We start from the raw sequence: 21,676 nt of genomic DNA, 5'->3' as shown, positions 1-21,676 counted from the left end.
CGGAAGCAACCTGGGAGAGGAAAGGGTTTGTTTCATCTTACAGCTCCCAGGCCACATCCCGTCACCAAGGGAGGTCAGGGTAGGGACTCAAGCCAGGCATCTGAAGTCAGGACCTGAAGGAGAGTTCAGGATGGAGTGCTGCTTTCTGGCTTTTTACAGGGCTTTCTCATCTATCGTCTTAACATCCAGGACTACCTGCCCAGGTAGTATTCCCCAAAGTGGGCTGGGCCCTTCCATATTCATCAGAAAAATGTTAATGAATTTCACCATGGTCAGTTAAGCAAGCCAGTTCCTCAATTACGGTTCCCTCTTCCAAGATGACTCTTGTTTGTGTCAAATTGACAAAAAAAAAAAAAAAAGGAATCTAACCAGCTCACCAACCCAAAGCAGTACAGACTTGTGTCTACTGGCTAAGGCTGGCTAACCCTGTCTTTTCAAACACTAGCCTGCATTTGTTGTCTTTTTGTGTAGCTTCTGCAGCCCCCATTCTATTTGTGTCTGAACTATAGGGAGAAAAGATCAGAAAGACAGCAGATGTCTACTGAAATACTGACCAAATACTTTAGATGTTCTGACTTACTTTCCTACACATAGTAATTCCCCACAATTCCATGAAGGTAACAATAACAGTAGACTAAGAATGTATTTCAGTTTTCACTACTCTAGAAAATGTTTGGGCTCCAAAGACCAAGATTAACACCTGTGCAAGTGTTTGAGATCTCATTAGATTAAGCTAGAAGTGATAGTGTATATTTATATTTGCCTGCTCGGTATCTAAACAAGAGCTTTAAATCTCCCTAAAAGGAGCATGACTTTGTTGAATTTTAATGGTTCCCTCCATAGGATTTTGCTAAACAAGGGTAATGAGAACCTATCTGATTCGGGAGTAAGATTCAAACTGGGAACACCAATGCATTTGTCTTCTGGCGGACCGCTGACACAAACCTCTAGGTTTGTGGTTTTTTAATAGTCTGTGTTTTCCCAGGGATTTGAGACTTATCATTCAAGCTACAAGGATGTCGAGTGCCTTCAGAAGCACATTTCCCCTGCCAGATTATCTTCCAGAGACCCTTCCTCATGTCTTCATCATCTAATTCCCGATTTGCTCACACTCATCCTTGACAGCAGAACAAAACAAAAACCAAAGCAATGCTGCTTCTTAATGACCAGGCCTGTAGAGGGAATGCATGCATGGGACCTGGCTTGGTCCGACATCCACACATTCATTTGGCCTTTAGAGAATATCTAATTTCTTCCCATGGGGAACTTCTCTAACCCTTCCAACCTTCATCCTCCTTGAACTTGCAAAAGCTTTTACCACCATGTATCACTAAATGCCTGAAATACTTTCTTGCACATGTGTGCATGCGCACACTCATTTGGGAGCTAGAAGTTAACCTGGGAATCATTCCTCAGTTACAGCTCACCTCCAAAGTGAAATTCTTAATTCATCGCTGACCACAGTCTATGTGTCCACGGCTGCTTCTGTCTCAGTGGGTGGCAGCGTCACCCATCCAGGGCTTATGCAACTGCACATTTTCTTTTTCCATGTAGCTCTTTAAATATGTAGGTTCTGCTGGACAATAGATTTTTACTCCATCTTTTTCTTGCCATGTGGTTCAAGCTGTACTCATCTTTTCCCAGACTCCTGTCTACCTGAGATCTTTCAATCCCCTTTTGCACTGCAGTTCATCTTTATAATAGAATTTCTTCACTTGTATTGAAATCCTTCCTTCCATCTGCAGTTCAGACATACTTATCCTTTGGTGGGACTGGAACCCCATCTTATCTGGTTGGCCTTCTCTGCCTCCCCAAGATACCTTCTACACCTTCTGCATCCCAAGGACTTTAGATCACTGGATTCTGAACTTTCTGAAGCTGGTTCTTGCTACTGCCCATGCCTGGTTGATTCTCATTTTTCAAATTTAAGTCCAAATGTCACATCAGAGTGATTTTTTTATGCTTGCTGTATCTAAGTTCTTACTGAACCTAGACCATTCTCCTTACTGTTTTTCTCCATATAGTTCATAAATTGTGTAATTATAAGTTCATTATTTATAATCACCTTGAAGTATTTGAAACAGACTTTTTTTCTGTCTCCAAGGTTCCATGAGGACTGCCCCCCAAATCCGTCATGACAGCAGGCACATAGACCCTGCTGTCTAAGTGGATATGAGTGTCTCCCATACCCAAAACTATGCCACTAACACCATCTAGGGATTTATTCTGACACTGGAATTGTAGTCTGTTTAAAAAATATACTAAGTCACATGTGGTAACAGGTATATCCACATGTGTGGACTTAGGGTCAATAAAAATTTATTGGACTATAACATTTGTGTCTGAATACATGGAATACATTTGCCATCAGGTTGGACCTGTAGTTTATAGATAAGCTTGTGAATATAATTTGGTGACTGGTGTCTGTATTTTTTTTTTTGTCTTCTTCACAGTCCAGCAGTGTAGTGTGAGGTGCATGAATGGCGGGACCTGTGCTGAGGATCACTGCCAGTGCCAGAAAGGATACATCGGGACTTACTGTGGACAACGTAAGAAACCTTAGCAATAGCTTTTATTGTGAACAATGTGACTGAGTGTCAATTTCCCTTCAGTCACAATGTAAGTTCTTTCAAAGCTCACGGAGAGTCATTGGAAGAGATAGTTTTATATAGTAAGCCATAGCTTATAAGTAATTGTCATAAATTTAACCTGAAGAAATTCTTCTGATTCATTTTTGTGCTTTATAATATTGATGTTGAGCACTAGTGATACGATATCAGGTTTGACATTCGTCGTGGGTATTGATGCCATAGAATATAGGTCTGTTCCTACAAAGGTTACTGGACAACTCCACAGCTCCCTTCATCCCCCCTACCACATACATGCAAATTTTAAGAATTGCCAAAATTTTAACCCATGAGAGCCAAGTTCACAAAGTACCTTGTTCAAATGTATTTAATGCCAGAATACAGGACTGTATGGAGACTTGAAAAGTTCCGATATCACGACGAAGAAAGAGGCTTTAGCAAAGCAGCCCTGGAGATTGCAGTCCAGATGGTGCATCTGCCCGGCAGGTTGGCACCATGCTATGTGTCCCTACACGCCAGTAAATAAACGCCTCACTGGAAAGAATCACACAATGATAAAGAAATAGTCATGTTTGAAGTGGGATGCAGAATGTGGCTCCTGTTTGGTGACACATCCTTGGAGAATATATTTGGTTAATGTTTACCAACTTGTGACACTTTCATGAGAGCTTACACTGATTCATTTGTTGGGTTAGTTTAGTTTGCAATGCATGAGTCTGAGGCTTCATGCATGATCGGCAAGCTTCCTGTAGCCAAGATGGAACCCTGGCCCTCTTTTTAATTTGAGACAGGATCTCACTTAATTACCCAAGCTGTCTGTGAACTCACCATCTGGCCCGAACTGGTCTAGAACTCGTGATTCCCCAGCCTCACCCTCCCCAGTAGGTGCGTTAGCCATGGGGCTCAGTACCTTTTTCGGTGAGGCAGTCACATCTTGCTTTCTCTGCAGCTAGTTGGGTTACAACTGCAGAATGAGCTTCTCTCTTCCAAGCATTCTCGTTGCCCTGCCTCTACTTCCTGCTTGGCTACTAGCCAATCGGCATTTTATTATAAATATAAGTGAGAGGCTACAGATCACAGCAGAGGACTATGAAAGGCACTGAGTTCCAGTCAGGGCACATGTGGACAGTTCTTTCCTGGGTGTCTCATACAAGGGAGTCTTTCTGTCTTTTATTTTATCATGGGGATGATAGAACATATGGTGCAAGCAAAGGTTTTGCTAATAAGCCCTGCAGTTAGCAAATATGGAGGTAAGGTAGCAGCTATGAAACAGCAGTGGCAGGAATAGTTTGAGGTGACATTTTCTCCTAAGTTGTCCTATGGAAAGGGTGTTATATTGTTGAGAGTGAAGATGATGATCAACTTTTAAATCCTGAAAATCCCTTGAAATGTGATTTTTGGTAACATGAAGATGTTGGAAACATTTAAATTGTCTTAAAGCATCTCTCCAAATATAGGCAGTGTTCCTTAGGAAGCATTCCTGCATTGTACCAAGCAATGCCACTGTGTGTCCTTCCCTTTGCATGGTGCAGTGACTCTGTGCACATAGGGAAGGGGACTGGCAGGTAAATGGAAAGGTGACAAGCTGGGCCAGTTAGTTTCTTGTCAGCTTCAACCCAAGTTGGACTCATCAGGGAACAGGGAACCTCAACTAGGAAATTGCCTCCATCAGATTGGCCCGTTGGCAAGTCTGTGGGAGTAATTTCGATTGGTGGTTAATAGCAAAGGGTCCAACTCACTGTGGGATGTGCCAACCTTGGGGCAGATGGTCCCATGTTGTATAAAAAAGGTGGCTGAATGCTGGGAGGTGGTGGTGCACGCCTTTAATACCAGCACCTGAGAGGCAGAGGCAGAGGCAAGCAGATCTTTGTGAGTTTGAGACTAACCTGGTCTACAGAGTGAGTTCCAGGACTGGTTCCATAGCTACTGAGAAATCCTGTCTCAAAAAAAAACAAAGAAACAAAAAAAGAGAGAAGGGAAGGAAGGAAGGAAGGAAGGAAGGAAAGAAAGAAAGAAAGAAAGAAAGAAAGAAAGAAAGAAAGAGAGAGAGAGAGAGAGAGAAAGAGAGAGAGGAAGGAAAGAAGCAGGTTGAACAAGCCACTAAGCAGTGTCCCTCAATGGTCTCTGTTTCAGTCCCTACCTCTAGCTTTCTGCCCCAACTGTGCCTCAACTACACATCCTTACTGTAAGGATGAAGAACTGTAAGCCAATTTTCCTACCCAGGTTGGAGTAGTATATAACCTAATGCAGATACAGGTAATGGGAACGTCTAGCATGAGAAGAAAACAGGATAAGGGAATGCACATGTGCACACAGGTTGAAGTCTGTGCCTTGGATCCTGGGGGTAAGTGTTCTGGACACGAGGAAAAGCGAGTTCAGAGATGCTGTGGTAGAAGACAGACCCCACTGACTGTGAAAACAGTGTTTAGAACCCCTGTTCCCCGCAGAAGGTGAAGAAGAAGGGCAATGACAGGAAGCAGATCTGGAGAGAGAGGTTTGGCTTTACAGCCCAAGGGGAGAAACTGGTGCTCTCTCCCAAACAGAATGGGAAACAAATGCGTTTGAGTATTGAAATATCTTAGCTAGGGTTGCTGCTGCTGTGATGAAACACCGTGACCAGTTTGGGAAGGAAAGGATTTATTTGACTGAAGGGAGTCAGGACAGGAGCTCAAATGCAGATGGAACCTGGAGGCAGGAGCTGATTCAGAGGGGTGGAGGGGTGGTGCTTACTGGCTTTCTCTCATGGCTTAGCTCAGCCTGCTTTTGTATAGAACCCAGGACTACCAGCCCAGGGATGACACCACCCACCAGGGGCTAGCACCACCCCATCAGTCACGAATTAAAAACAATGCCCTACAGTCAGATCTGATGAAGACATTTTCTCAATTGAAGCTTCCTCCTCTCAGATGACTATAGCTTGTGTCAAGACGACAGGGAACCAGCCAGCACATCAAGTGATGTGATCTGATTAACACCTTTTTTCTTTTTTAAACCAAAGTCACCAGGGATGCCATAATGAGACTGCTTGAGGGGACAAGAAGGAAGCAGAGGAGCTAAAGAACCAAGGAGCGCACAGGCCACACCTGTGTTTTGGAAGTCATTTGTGGACCTGGTGTGATGGGTTGAAATGAAAAGAAAAAAAGGAAAAGAAAGAAGAAAAAGCAAAGGCACACATGACAGATCAAGGGTTTTCAGTGGAACCCGCTGAAAGGGGACCAGATGGAAAGGGACTGTGGAGACGGATAGTCATGTTAGGTCCAGAGGTCCCTTGGGCTTCCAAGTGGATTTGCCTGTGAACACAGATCTAGGGACAGAGGTCAAGGCAGAGCCATTATTGGGATGAATATCAATTGAAATTTTAGTTATATAATATTTTAATCATTGGTATAGGCGATCATTACAATATGAGGGACAAAAGAATAGGCTTGAAGTCAGAGCCCTGGGTAACCTCGCTATTTTGACATAGACAAGGGGAAGAAGACTATGAGAATTGGGAGAGAGACTGGATAGGAGCTGTGCAGAGAAGGGGCCTGATACGGTGCAGGAAAAGTCACAATACAGTTTTAAGTTGTCCCATGCCAGGGCACTTCATTTATTTCTCCTTTTAAACATTTCAACATGGTTGGTAATGTTATTTTTCTCTGGTATGTCCGAGTAGAAGTCACTGTCACAATTTCAAACTCATCTTGGACCCGAGTACTTGTTCTCTGTGGAGTGATATGAGTGCCTGTCTCATGAAAACATGTGCCTGCCGTGTGGCCTAGCACAGAGCAGGTGCTCGGGACATGTCTGACGTGACGTGTTCTTTAAGTACCTGAACTCCTCCAGCAAGTGAGCATGCTCTGTCCTTCAGGCTGATGTCAATAGCGTGCTCAAGGCAGATGTCGCTAGCAGCAACTTCCAGTCTTATGGAGCCTCTTCTTCCACTTCACTTGCTCCCCTGCTATACAGAAGCCTTTTCTTTTTACCAGGTGGCCAATATTCCTTCCAGGGTAGAAATTTGGATGTATTCAAGTGTCTTTCCAGCTGTCATTCAACTGTAAAATACTATTTCATTAATATTATTACAAAAAATTAATTTATAAAATTATGCTTCACTCAGAAGGATAAAATTACCCTCTTTCATGTTTTGAGCGCTTATACTCCATCTGTAGCTTCTGCTTCCTCTTTGTTGCCTTTGTTGCTGCTCTTTAGTATAATCTTTGGATGTTGGAAAACAAGTCTCCTATTTCATGTGTATTTCATCCAAAAAAATTAAAAAGACGGCAGTTAAGAGTACAGAAAAGAGCCGAGTGGTGGTGCATATCTTTAATCCCATCACTCAGGCAGAGGTAGGCAGATCTCTGTGAGTTCAAGGCCAGCATGGTCTAAAAATTGAGTCCCAGTACACCCAGGGAAGTTACACAGATAAACCTTGTCTCATAAAACCAAAAACAAAGAGTAAAGAAGCTGTGTGTAGTACACACAATTGTAATTCCCACACTTGGGTGAAGAGGCAGACAGATCTCTGTGAGTTGGAGGCTAGCCAGGACTACAGAGAGAGACCCTATCTCAAAACAATCAAGCAGTCCCCCGCCCCTCCAAAAAACTCTAACAGTATAAAAAAGCCTTCGATTTTTCGTGCAGGTTTACTTAATTCTCACAACACTTTGGGCAGGGAACCGCCAGCTATTATGAGCAGGCATACTGAGGACCAAAGAGGTTGGAACACCGGGGTGGAGGACAAGACTCGTTCCTCATTACACCCATCTGCCTGGCAAAGTGGTAGAAAAGATGCTGGGAGGGTCTGTTACAGGGCAGGGTTGCTTCAGTAACCACAGGGCTTGGAGGGCAGATCATAAAGCCAACTAACTGTTCCTCTTATGTGATTGACAGAAACGGCAGCAAATGACTGGCATTGTGGTGGGTCATTGCCTTTCTGTTCACGGATCCATATCAATACCCACAGTGTTAGAAATCAGAAATCGGAAATGTCAGAACTGTTTGCTTACTCATTTTAAAGTTGGTGTTCACCAATGACATATGTTCCCATAAATTGTTTATGAACAATAATTCTACTTTCTGAACTGCCAAGCATATTGTGAAGAAGAAAGGGCTTGTTAGCCTAGCACAGACAGGTTAGGTTAGGGTTACACAGTAAGTGGCCATATATGCAGAAGAAGCTGAACCTTCATGGCACCGTCCACCTGTCTGGGTTTGGAAAACTCGGAGAGGCAGCCTCCTTCTGCTTATAGATCCTGGTCAGGAACAGGCAGATTCTCCCCATCTGTAGTCTATCAGGAGAGCGTTGCAGATATACGTGCATCTGGAGGGCAGAGATGGCCGGATGCCCTTCTCAGTAGTTCATTTCATTTATTTTCTTTTGAGGTGGGGTGTCTCACTGGAGCTACCATTCAGGTAGGCTGACTGGCCAGGGAGCTCCAGGAATCAGGCTTTCTCCATCTCCCCAGTGCTAGGATTACAGGGGGACCAAACTTTTCATATGAATACTGAAGTCCAAACTCAGTCCTTCGTACTTTCATGCAAGTTCATTCCTGGCTGACCCATCGCCCCAGCCTGTCTGTGTCTTTTCCAAAGGCTGGTATAGTAACTGGACATGGCTGGGGAAGTGGTTTTCATTCCAACGTCCTTCCGCTTGATAACATTTAAAGGAGATTCCTTACATTTTCGTTAATCACATTCAATTAGAGTTATCCGTCTGCAAAACTATGTGTTGGTCAGTTGGGAAATCCAGATCTAGTAATTGTTTACAATTGAGCCTTCAAATCCTGGCAACTGATTCCAAGACTCACATGTTCCTTAGAGATCTCTGGGACGTTCTCATCCTCTCTGACATCTCTATCCACCCCCATCTGTCTCGCAGCCCTCATGGCCTCCATCCCCCTTTCCTGTCCTTTGTATTTCTTCCTCTAACTTCTTTGCCTGCCCCATGTGTCAAGGCAGTGGCATGTCAGAAGTGCCACCTGGAAATATAAGGTGTGATGGGTAAAGAAGCAGATGAAGCCGGGCGGTGGTGGCGCACGCCTTTAATCCCAGCACTCGGGAGGCAGAGGCAGGCGGATCTCTGTGAGTTCGAGACCAGCCTGGTCTACAAGAGCTAGTTCCAGGACAGGCTCCAAAGCCACAGAGAAACCCTGTCTCGAAAAACCAAAAAAAAAAAAAAAAAAAAAAAAAAGAAGCAGATGAAGTGACTCCTCTCCAGAGCCATGTAGCATCATGCCTGGGAGCAAAATGAAACTGTGGTAGCTAACCCTGAGGCCGTACGGCATATAGCGTCAAAGTGTGACTCCAAAAAGTAACCCCGAGGTCATTGACACAGTGGTGCTTTAAGATGGAGAAAAACCCTCTCTTTCCAAGTGTGTCCCCCTCTTGCTATGATCAACAGAGCGGCAATCACCGGACAGTGATGATGGGTGAGGAAAGAGCCAAGTGGCTGCACCTTCGGCCTATTTCTCTCTTCTTACTGAGCTTCTTATTTTTTGATACATACATCGCTTGGAGGGCACGTTAATGAGTTTGGCCTCTTAGGTCCCTGAAGAAAAGGTAATAGAATATTGAATAGTGATTGTCTGCCTCTTGTGAGCATCAGACCTGTTAATCCTCATGAGTCTGATAAAGAAAAAAAGACTTACAATAAACTTGATTAATAATGAGATCGTTGTAGCATCTCTGACTTAGTGGCCAATCAGATTCGTGCACTCATGTTTTAGAGAAGCAATTGGATATAAGATGTTTACTTGGCAGCAACACTGCAGGATCTTTCCGTGCTTGGAGACGTGGTGGTTAATGAACTGTTTCTTGATGTTTTGTGTGCAGCTGTCTGTGAAAACGGATGCCAGAATGGTGGGCGTTGCATTGGCCCCAACCGCTGTGCTTGCGTTTATGGATTCACGGGGCCACAGTGCGAGAGAGGTAAGAGGGGGAAGAGACTGGGGAACCTATGTTTTCAAAGTTCATTCTGTAATGTTATAACTATGTCTGAATGTGTTTTTGCTGTTCTATGGGAATTGTTTTGATGAAATATATTTTTATGCACCAGTAGTTAGAATGATAAAATTTGGCACAGTCCTCTCAGAAGCAGAAGGGTTCTGTAATGTAATGATTTTCATTACAGTGATCCGGGTCTGGGAGGCCAGTTCAGAAGCAGTGGCCCCAGAGTGATGCTGACTGATTGACTCGTGGCAGATTCTCATCATGTACTGCATTTATTTTCTAGACACTATTGGGAATAACCCCTCTGCTGAAAAAAAAAATCAATAGCAATATGTCCCTGGCTGGCCTCCACAAAATCTGACCCAAATTGCCTTAATAATAAAGAAACACACTACATTCCATAACACAAGTCCAGAGCTACTGGGCTTTCTATCAGATGTGATCAAGTCTTTCAATATCTTACTCCATTTGTCTTGGCTCTGCACTCCTGTGTGCTTCTGTTTGGTCTTACTCTGGTAGCTTTTGGAGTGTTTTGTCGTTGTTTGTTTGTTTTGTGGTTGTATTAGGACTGTTATCATTACTATGGTGACATATTCTTTGGCTCATCTATAGAAAGAAGCCTCTTTAGCTGTTTCTTGGTCAGTCATAGTCTTCAGAGATGCTTCATGATGGTGGGGTTAAGCTTGGGTTCTGGACGATAGTCTATGACAAAGGAAAGTGTTACTATGTTGGCTCTGGATTCAGCACCCATTCCTGCAGTGTGGTATATGAGGTAAGCTTTCCCAGAGCCGCATGCAGAAGACGGCTGGGTATGTGAACCCAGCCGAACTTCCCTTGAGCAAGACAAAGGGGCTCCAGGAATGGATGCTCAAAGAAAGCATCTTGCACTGACCGCTGCACCTCCAAAAACAGTCATCAAAGCTGGCATGAAACCAGCTGACAGTGATTCCAATAGCAATTAGAACCATTCCCACTAGCTGCTGAGCAAAAGCCAGCATTGACGCTGTAGTGGCCATAGAGCCTGAGAACAGCTGTGGCCGCGGTCCACCAAAGAAGCTAAACCTCATCAAATGTGATGACTAACTGCGTAGCACTGTTCCATTAGAGTAAATGTAAGTTAGATTAAAGGTAACATTACATTGTCACATTGTTATATACATCTCCACGTGATTTTTCCCTAGGTTTGTGACGGCATCTAAAGTTACAGAACACTTTATTTAAAAACTAAAGTGTACGGAGTTCATATCAATGAAATACTACAGACATATGTGCAGAGACCCTTGGGAATTGTGACGATAACTTGTACTTCAACACCTAGATAATTATCCTCACAAAACAATGTCATATTGGTATTCGGGGTAATTTTCATTCTTGAGACTAAAAATGGTGAAGCATGAGAAGTTTGATGCATGCAAACTTTTGACATATGCCTGTGTGTGCACACTGAGATATTTGTGCTATTCCTAATGTCATAGAGATTTCTTGGGACTAAAGTACATTCCACAGATGACAGAGTTTATCATTATTCTTAGGACGAGTTCTAAAGCTTTTTGCCAGATGTTCTTATTGGGGAAAGGAAAATGAATTGAGAAATGTTAGCTCAAGTCGATGGGAATAAAATAATACAAATTTTCTAAGCGATGTGGTTTAAAGACCGTAGAACAGAAGATAAAGAAGCTTAAAAATGCAGACCCAGTCAGGACCAGTGGAAGCAATGCTTTCTGTCGCTGATGTAGGTTCTGCAGCTCTTTCGTCAAAGCAGGTTAGAAAGTTCGTTCCTGACTGGCACAGTTGGTTGGAGCCTTCCAGCCCAGGCTTCCAGGTATGACGTCACTGTTCTCAGACAGTCGCTCGTTCACTGGCTCTGACTCCAGTGGAGTTACTCAGCGTTTACATGCACAGTAGCGTGATTTCAGGAGAGATTACAAAATTAATCAGTTAATGAACTGACCTTAAAAACGTGCTTTGAATTGTTTTTAATTACTGCCCTTCCGTCAGGCAAGTACAAAAGCTTCATTTCTTTCTAACACGCAGCTAGGAGTTTCCACTCCTAAATTGCAACCATGAACATTAATATTTCAGGGACGCATTTTTTTTTCTTTTCAGTAGAATTTTTGCATGTCATAGTAATTTTAATAAAATTAGAGTTCATAATCTCTCTTAAGAACTATTGTAAGTACTATATACAAGAGGAGTGACCCATTTATGTTGAGTAAATAGGCTAATTTTCCTGTTTATGGTTAAAGTTTATGTTTTTACTCAATTACTGATTTCAGAATACATCTTCTTTACTATATAAGGGGAAAAGGAGCTTCATAAAGTCAAGGACATTTCCCCTCCTTATTGTAGAATACATATAATTTTCCTTTAAACTAGCCTCCTGGGCTCAGAAGTCACATTGAGCAGGCCTGCTTTTCCAACTGTCTGGGTTCTGGCAGGCTGCTCTCTGGACTCAGGCAAACAGTGAGGGTAGCTAATGACTGGCATGATTAAGCTATTTAACTTGAGTCTTGAAGCTGTAAGCTGAAACTCTGGAGTCTCCTGTCTTTATGATACACACAATGACCTTTTATAGTTAGCAGAAAAAAGAGAGAGAGGCCTTGTGGTACCATGCTGACTGTAAAACGCAGACAGCTCAGCTGCGTCTACAGCACATAAAAGTATTCAATTAGTTTTGCTTCTTTCACGAAACAGATGAAAAAACTTGTACTTCCCATGTACCTGAGAAAAAGCAGAAACAGAAATCGGCATTATATAGCGAGCCTCCATGGTCACCATCCTGAGAGCACCTTATTACTTAACAACAAGAATTTCAGGGAGGCAGAGCAGAAATAAGTGAGCCCAAGTAAGGGATATGTAGACACACTAAAATGATTCTTTGATTCCCGATGTGGTCTGCCCAGTCTCTTTTTTAAAATTTCTTTGACTTCAGTGAATGCTTATTTAATCATTGATTTTCCCCTGAAGCTTCCCTACAAGCATCTGGTAAAAATATATGCTACACCTTTCTAGTTACACAGAAACTATGACTACAGATTACTTTTGTCATGTAAGATATGTTTTTCTTAGAAAAGCATTTAATTCTATAAACCTTCAAATACCCTGATACATAGTGACATTGTCTTTAAAGTTGAAGTCTTCTTCACACTACCACAAGAAGGTACTTTTTAAAAAGAGGGACTAAAGGATTGCTTTTTAACCTATCAATGTTTTCAAGAAAAAAATCCTTCCAGGGTATTAATTTGCAAAGATGTAGGATTGTAAGACCAAGTTCCCAGTGGCATTGGTTGTAATAGCAAAGCTTTCATGCCTGGAGGGAAAATGATATAGGACCGGATTCATGTTTGGGAAGTTCTCATAAAATCATACAGTTGTAGTGACAGAGGCATGAACTCGCTGTCCAAAAGGATGCTGAGGCAGAGTACTCTGATGTTTCCTGGTGCGTTGGAGCCACAGGGCTCTCTCACGCTGTCAGGTTCGTGATTGGTTGTATACTTCACCGTCTCGTTCCTACCTAACCCGGACACCTAAAGTGTGCACACACAGTCTGGTGATGATGGCACATGTCCTTAAGCCCAGCATGTGGAAGGCAGAGGCAGGCAGATCTCCAAGTTAGAGACCACCCTGGTCTAAAAGTGACCTCCAGGACAGCCAGAGCTATGCCGAGAGAGCTTGTTTCAAAAAAAAAAAAAAAAAACCAAAACAGAACAACAAATAAACAAATTGAAAAAAAGTGTGCATACACATCCTGTCTTATCTGGATCAGTACGAATGTGAGAGCAACACCTTCTGCAACAGATTCATCGTGGTCTCCACTAGAGTAGACATGAGTGTGATATCTCATTTAGAAAGAGCTCTGAATTAGGTGCACGCCTTTAATCCCAGAACTCAGGAGGCAGACACAGGCGGATCTCTGTGAGTTCAAGGCCAGCCTAGTCTACAGGGGTGAGCTCCAGGACAGGCTCCAAAGCTACAGAGAAACCTTGTCTCAAAAACAAAAACAAACAAAAAAAAAAGGGTCTGAATTACCAGCATGTTAATTCACTCTCTCACTTGTCAAGAGATCAAGAGATAAGGTGATAGTCACTAAACTACTTAGACCTTGTCTATATTTTAAAAACAAGAAGAGTTTCTTGAAGTTTCTCTGGATTCTGGGAATTACATAGACAAAATCCAAGTTATAAAGAACTCATACACTTGTTAGGCTGTGTTGACTTCCAGGACTTGGAATTTATTATAATGGATGCACGGTGGGTTCCTGCAGTATTTTAGTAACACAGAGACTAGATAATATGAGCAGAAATACTGGACTGTATGGTGAAGGAATAAACTGGTACCCTACACACATCTGTGGGCAGTAGGTGGACACTTTCATGATACTTCTAAGAAATGTCTACGCAATACTTTTTATTTAACTATACTTTTTTACACTTTGTAATTAGTAGTGATATGTGTACAGTATAAAATAATTTAGAAAACAATGCAACACAAAAGGAGAAATTCGAGTTATTCATAATTCCTGGGCTGAGGGTTAAGTGCATTTAGGTACTAAATAAGTTGAGCCTCTCTTTCCTGTTGTTCAGAAAGTATTTTCAAAGAATGGGATCTTGCCATTCTTACTAGAATCTGCTCCTCCTGCGTCTTTCCCCTCGGGCAGCTACATGGCATCTCACTGACTCTGCCTTCTTTTTCCCAGCATTCAGTTTAGTGTTTCCCACCTAGCTCTGTTCTGTCCTGCTATAGGCCCAAAGCAGCTTCTTTATTCATTAAACAATAAAGCAACACATATACAGAAGGACCTCCCACACCATCAGAGGACATGAGATTGCAATTGAATTCAAGACCCAGCTTTAGTCCCTCCATTGTATGTGTCTGGGCAGACCACCTTCTGTCATTTGACCAAAACAACAGAGACTTTGATGTGTTCTGCTCATTTCGCTCATTTTCATGGAAAAACTCTCTGGTGGTTGCTTCCTTGTCTAGTGTGTTTGGAAAATCCTTTATTATTAAAAAATATTATAAATGTCTATTTTTCTCATGCTTTTGGTATTTCTTTTTATCCTTTAATCTGTTAATGTGCAGTACTTATACAGCCACAAATTAAAATATATAACTGCAATTAAACCACATTTGTTCAGGCTGTTTAACTTTTACTCAAATAACCTTAAATATTTGTTAAGAACTTATCAAGTATTGAGTACTTGGAAATCTAGTTATAAAGAAATAGTGTGTATCCTATTCACAAGAAGCTAATTGTGTATTTAAGGACCAGAACTAAAAATCCTCTCCAAACACAAAGGTACGGTGCCCATGGTAGATACCATAATATGAATGGGAAGAAGTAACGAGCTCAGGGGTACTTCTCAATGAAGGGAATTAGAACAGTTCCCTTGTCAGTAATGCAAATGTAGTGTAAAATGCCAGCAGACCTACTCCCTACATGGATATGCGTGACGATAGTGTAGCTCATCTTATGACAACACCATTTAAGCTCCACAACCCATTATAGTTGCTGTAGTGACCTAAGTCAGCTTTCTCGTTCTTCAGAAGGGCATGATCCTTTTCTTTCACACTGAAAATTTAGTAGGATGTAAACTGTAAAGACAAGCGATTATCGAGTATAAATGTTAAAGCCACATACGCTTCTGAGTCAGTGAGCACAACCATCTCCCCAGTGCACACACATGATTTCCGCTCTGGGGAAGGGTCAGTAAGAAGAACGTTTTAGAACTTTGCACCCTCGAAGCTAACGAAGCTAAACTTAGACTTAAGTGGGCATCAGAGGAATACCAGAAGCTCTGTGAGAACTTTGTTTTGGCACTCGTTCAGATGGCGTCTTTATCTTGAATGCCATTAAAAAGACAAGGAGGGAGATGGGGGGAGGAGGGGGGAGCAGACGCTGAGGAGCAGAAGCAAAGGGAAAGAAGAAAAAATTAAAAATAATGGAAATGGGAGGAGCCATGGTAGGCGAGGCCCGTGATGCTCGCTTCTGTCAACGGAGAACTTCGGTCTTGGAGAAAACCTTTTCCTGAATAGGTTCATCTAGAAACGGCCCTGATTTCTGCCTCCTTGTTCTTAACTTAAGCCTCTCTGTGTACATTTGCTCAGTAAGATATTTACCGACTTCAAGATCAAATCAGATGACATTAGAAGTTACCAAGTCTGGAAACTATGCAAAGCTGCCATACCATATATAAACTCATAAAACTTAATAGGAATAAAATATCGCTACGTTAGAGTTTGTTGAAAGGAATTAAATACATCTGTGTACAGATGGATGAGTGTTATATAACAAATACAATTTCTACCCAAATCTCCAAAACAAATATTACCTGTTTCAAGGGGTGAATGTAGCCTGGAGTTTACTCTTAGAGTTACTGGGAGGATTAAAAATTGTAAAGCCTGACACATGATCCGTGAGCCTGCCACACAGCTCGCTTCCACTGTTATTTGTTGTGTTTCAGGAAGGTTGGGTGCAGTGAAAATTCAAAAGTTAGTAGTACCCTCATGTGGCATTGCTTGCCCTCCCTGACATCTGCTGCTACTCAGGCAGAAAGTGTCTGTGATAATTAAATGACAATCATGTCATGCCCGGCATCTCGCAGATGACATTGATAGCTTAAGTGACTCTCCAAATTATCAAAAAGGTCTGTGTGGCAGTTTCTTATTCAAAATTAAGTCTCAGACGGGAGAACCAATGAGAGCCAAGTTCTAGGGATGAAGTTTGATGCTCCTTTTATTCCTTTTACTAGAGGGGGACTTGGAATAAGTAGGAACATTTGGGAGCATCTCATCTCCATGAAAGAAGAATTAATTAAGAAATTTTCTAGCTACTGTTTGGCTCAAAAAAGACATTATAGCTATAAAAAATCCATGAAGCCAAGTTAGGATATCCACACTTAGAAATGGTGAGCTTGGTGGTGTGGGGGAGGGGAATAACTTAGGGTTCTTGACACTTCTTGCTCTGGTTCAGGTGACTTGAATTGTAAGGGACTCCCTTTGTCGTTTTGTGACAATGTAAACTTCCCTGGGAAATCTATAGCATTCTCACTACCTGGCTTGTTACATAGTTGAGAGATCAGGCACCACATGTATTGTTTTGACAAGTTTGTTACCCCAAATATTGTAATTACTTTTAGTGGGTTTTTTTCTATTTGACTCCTTTAAAGTGTGTCTGATCCCTGTGCATAGAATATGGTCCTGAGAGTTTCACAAAGAGGGGTATTTGAACAGTTCAGGAAGCCATTCATCTGCAAAGTGACCATTAGGCATATACCCCTTTTATTTTATTTGCCGTTTATCCAAGTTCCATAAAGTAACTGTGCTTATCCTTGGGTTTTGTGTGTGTGTTCCCTTGGCTGTGAGTCTCTCAACAGCAGAGAATTTCCTCTCCTCTTGCCTTTGTGCTCCTTGGATTTCATATGGTGCAGTGCAGTTGAAGCCACAGCATCACTGTATTGTGAGCCTGTGGGATTCCAAACAGAAGAAACCAGGCAAGAAGTGCTTAGTAAAGGTCCTTGAATGTCCTTGGAGGCTTGTTTATCTAGCATGGCCGTAATACACAGTCAATGAGAGACAGGATAAGCCTGGAAGAAAAAACATGGACCTGAATGTGTTTGGAAAGCCAGAAGCAAAAGCTACTCTTTATTTAGTCTGCATTGGGGGAAGTGTTCTGAGTGGCTTCAGGATTTGAAAGGTCAGTCTGGGGCAACAAGACAGAATGGAGGAAGGGAAGCAAGAGGGCAGCAAAAGGAATTAGGAAGAGACACATATATCAGTTGGAGTGTAGCGATCCAGTATAAAGTTTATATAATACACTCACTGAAATATGATGTATGTAGGCATAAGTTAGACTGTTAGCATAAATATTAAGTAGAAAAGTATGTGTGTAATATTGAGAAATAATGCTTATTGAAGTGTTTAATCTTAATACTGCAAAGAACGCATTTTTTAATTTAGTTACATTTAAAAAAAATAATTATGGGGTGTGTGCGCTCACCTTTGGGTCTTTGTTGTGGAAGCCTGAGGTTGCCTTCCTCCATCTTTCTTCAATCTTAGATTTTGGAAACTTGGAGCTCATGTGTTGGCCAGACTGGCTGGATCTGCTTGTTTCTGCTCAGCACTGGAGCGGCAGACATGCACCACGTGTGGCCTTCACGTGGGTGAACTGGACCTGAACTCAGGTCATTATTCTTGAGTAGCAATCACTTGACCCGCTGCATCATCTCCTCAAGCCCAAAGAGCATCTTTAAGATTTTCTTACAAGAGATGGGGGGGAGCGGTCCACAGTGAAACAAGGCCATTTATTCAAACCCACAAAGCTACTAGGTGAAAAGAAAGGAAGATTTGAACACAGGAGATGTAGCCTCAAAACCTCCATGCTTAAGCACACCTGCAGATGCAGCGTGTAGGCCGTCTCCCTAGAGATAAATCCTGTCGACCAATCAGTTTGTGTAAGGATAGCAGGGATGTGTTACAGAAAAGAATGAAAACTCACATGAAGCCAATGGTTTGCCCGCACTTAATTATTCTGCTATCTGACATAAATGAGTTTATTTTTTTGTATATGAATTTCAGATTTTACTTCTGAACTGATACACTCAAAATTTGTTTTTGTAATGGCCGAAACATGTTCAAAATTCATCACTTTAAAACAAAATAGAGTCGCCAGCACACACCTTTAATCCCAGCACTCGGGAGGCAGAGTCAAGCAGATCTCTGTGAGTCTGAGGCCAACCTGGTCTACAAGAGGTAGTTCCAGGAGAGGCACCAAAGCTACAGAGAAACCCTGTATCGAAAAAACTAACAAAAATAAAAACAAAAAAATGGAGTCTTTGATTTGTAATCAGAATAAACAAGTGGAGGCCATATTGACCCTTCTCATTGAAAGGAAGTACTGGAAAAAATAAATTATTTGAGACAAAAATTTCCAAAAATATTGGACAGCAAGTTTTATGGTTTGGCTCGTAAATGTCCCCCAAAGAAAAAAACCACATACTGACTTGGTCCTCACTGTCTACAATATAGTTAGGTCTTCTATGTGTGAAAGACTATAGGATTGTGAAGTCTTCAACTTCCGTCAGATGAATCCATTGATGGGTTCATGATCTTAATGGCTTTTGTAGGAGGAACTTTCTTTTCTTCCTCAGTGCCATGAGGTGAGCAGCCTTGTTCCTCTCCCTGCCATGAGGTGAGAGAAAGAAAAATGAATGAACGATATGAGCTACCTGATTTTCCCAGTGAGCTGCTGGGCTTTCCCGTGTTGTATTACAGTCAGAAGGAACACAGGCCCAGCCTCATAGACTCCCTAAAATGCTGTAAGGCAGCTGAGATTGCAGGAGACCATGACGGCTCAAAATCTTAGGACAAGACACTAGAGAGGAGCTGAACCTCTATAAAGAACTAGGACGTACAATCAGGACCACAGCATTCACCCTCTCTGCAAAACATGATGAGGTCACCAGAGGAGCAGCCATCCTGAAGCAGCCAAATGAATAATATTCTGAGCTCACGTCTGAGAACATGCTCACCCCTCAATCTAAGATGTAAAGTCACATAGTTTCTGGGGTATTGATTTTAACACTCAGGAAAGGATTTGAGGACCAAAGTATTAAAAAATAAAAAAGAGTAATTAGCTATATAACAATTTTTATTCTGGTCCTGGCTACTGATTGTGGAATACTGATTGTGGAATTAAGTAAATACTTAAGAGGATCAAATATCTATTTCTAAATTCAGAATTATGTATGTGAATACCAAAGCTCCAAATACTCAGAAAAATGCCGACAATGCATGCTATCTATTAAGTTATTGACAACTAAAGATTTCCAGTAAAGAAACAATAAGGGATGATAATGTACTCAGAGTCACCCCGAACCGATAGCAAATGTTAGAGTTGCAGACTGGACATTGTAACGATTGTTTTTAGGGTATTGTTTGTTTGTCCACAAAGCTAGAGAAAATAATAGCAGTGTGGAAACCAAACAGAATATTTGTATGGATAAGACTGATAGGAAATTCGGCATAGAGGCCATCAAATGTAAGGGGAAAATACTGAGCTTTGTGCCAAATTCTAGAAAGTTAAGTACATGTGGTTGGAGTTATCAGAGGGCTGGATGAAAGAAAAATAATGCTTGAAGATTTCCAAACATTTTTAATGTTGGAAACTGGCATGATCAAGAATACCAATAGGGAGCTGGAGAGATGGCTCAGTGGTTAAGAACACTGCCTGCTCTTCCAAAGGTCATGAGTTCAATTCCCGGCAACCACATGGTGGCTCACAACCATCTGTAATGAGGTCTGCTGACCTCTTCTGGTCTGCAGACTCACACAGACAGAATATTGTATACATAATAAACAAATAAATAAAAATTTAAAAAAAGAATACCAATGAACCCTAAGAAAAGAAACAATTAAAAATATCAAGGAACATCATAATCAAATTACTAAAAAGGCAAGGATGTTGAGAAAAATCTCTCACAGCCAGAGGGACAAGAGACACATTTTTATACAGAGGGATGGGGTAGGGATGCCCATGCCAGGGAGTTTTCCTTGGCGAGAGTACAGGTCAGAAGATGGTCACGGCGCTGCAATTAAACACAAGCCTGTGCAGACTGAGAAAGTATCTTTCAGAGAGAAAAGTGAAATAAATCAATGTTAAAACACAAAAGATGAAAATGTCACCACCGTGAAATGTTAAAGAGAGGTTTTGGATCAGAGAGAAATATGACTGAACAAAAACATATATCAATTTTTATATAAAAGAAGAGCCTTAGAACACTTAACCATGTGAATAAATAACTTTTATTTTTAGTTCTTGACTCTTTGAAAGGAGAATTTGGCTGCTGAACTGAAAGATAATTTTAGTGTTCCTTTCCTCACTGCATGGCTGGCGCATTAGATTTTATTATGGAATAGCTTCCCTAAGATCTCCGCACATGGGTACTTTCTCCTTGTGGAGAATGTGGACCTATTGTCTTATGTATGAGTTCCAAGTGGTGCTCGTTTAATTTGGGAGGTTTCTATGTTCCCCACTCATTTCTTTGGGCATAATACAACTATTTTCTTCACTGACCATGTCATAAATAAGTCTGAATCAAGTTTTATTTTTATGTCTTATTGTTTTCTGTAAGATTGAATATTTTGGCTTTTTAATAATGTACAGTATTATTCTTTATTATTATACAAGTTTTAATGATGAATTTGGAATAATGGTCACTTGATAACATATGGAAATTTTCTTCTATTATATGTTTAGGTTCAATTTTAGGTCTTTCACTTCAGTTATATTGATATGTATCAATAAACTTAACCTGCTATTTGCTCTATAATTGTTTTAATCTTTGTCAGTAAGTCTTTTTTCAACCTGTATAATTTTTTTCACCAACTAGCAGTTTTGTAATCATTTGCTTTTGTCTTCAATTTCTCTCTTTATCTTTGGAGTTATCCTATTTTTCTTTTAAGTTTTGTCACACAGATGCCAGTCAATTATTTATTAGTCAATTTATTCATCAATTCATTTTCTTTTTAAAAAGTCTTTCTTTTCAGTTTTTAAACTTTTTTATGTCTATGAGTGTTTTACTCGCATGTGTGTACGTGTGCCATATGTATGCCTGGTGCCAGCGAAGCTCAAAAGAGGGCTTACATCCCTGGAGCAGGAGTTAGGGATGTTTATGAGACACCATGTGGGTGCTGAGAACCAAACCCAGGTCCTCTGCAATTGCTCTTAATTGCTAAGCCATCTCTACAGACCTTCAATTCATCTCCTTACATAGTTCTTAGCGACCTACTTAGTGCCAAGAATGCCCGTCTGCTTCTATTTTTGCTTCCTAGTTACTTTTTTCCTCCCCTAGTAATGAAACAATTTTGCTCTCTCAGCCTACTGTGTGCCTCCGTGTTAATACAAAGAATGTAACATGCTAACTACCTCCTGCCTTGTCCTTTATCCCTCCCTCTAGGGAGAGGATAAAAACAGGTGACTTTGTCCAGGGTTGCTAGGCGAAGGAGATAAATTTCCTCTTCTCCCTTTAAATATCACCCACACGTTACTTCTGCACATTGTTTCAGGTCTGTAACTCTTGTGGGAGGCCCAGGTGTTTCAGGTGAGGTGCTCGGTGACCTAAGCCCTCGGGGCTAGAAAACCTCAGCTGGGCTTT

The 21,676-nt window shown here is 41.5% G+C and overlaps 1 protein-coding gene across 2 annotated transcripts in view; it reads left to right on the top strand.

Moving 5' to 3' along the window:
* The window catches only part of Fbn2 (fibrillin 2), a 202,600-nt gene that overhangs the window by 6,125 nt on the left and 174,799 nt on the right, over window positions 1–21,676 (top strand). For both annotated transcript variants that reach the window (XM_038330380.1, XM_038330378.1), the window contains exons 4-5: window positions 2,454–2,549; window positions 9,405–9,500. In XM_038330380.1, the coding sequence (XP_038186308.1) occupies window positions 2,454–2,549; window positions 9,405–9,500 (192 nt within the window). The remainder of the gene's footprint in view (window positions 1–2,453; window positions 2,550–9,404; window positions 9,501–21,676) is intronic.

Source organism: Arvicola amphibius, chromosome 5 (assembly GCF_903992535.2).
Source record: "Arvicola amphibius chromosome 5, mArvAmp1.2, whole genome shotgun sequence".
NCBI lineage: Eukaryota > Metazoa > Chordata > Mammalia > Rodentia > Cricetidae > Arvicola > Arvicola amphibius.
The sequence above is the reverse complement of the archived record's forward strand: the minus strand, read 5'-3'. Positions and strand labels throughout refer to the sequence as shown.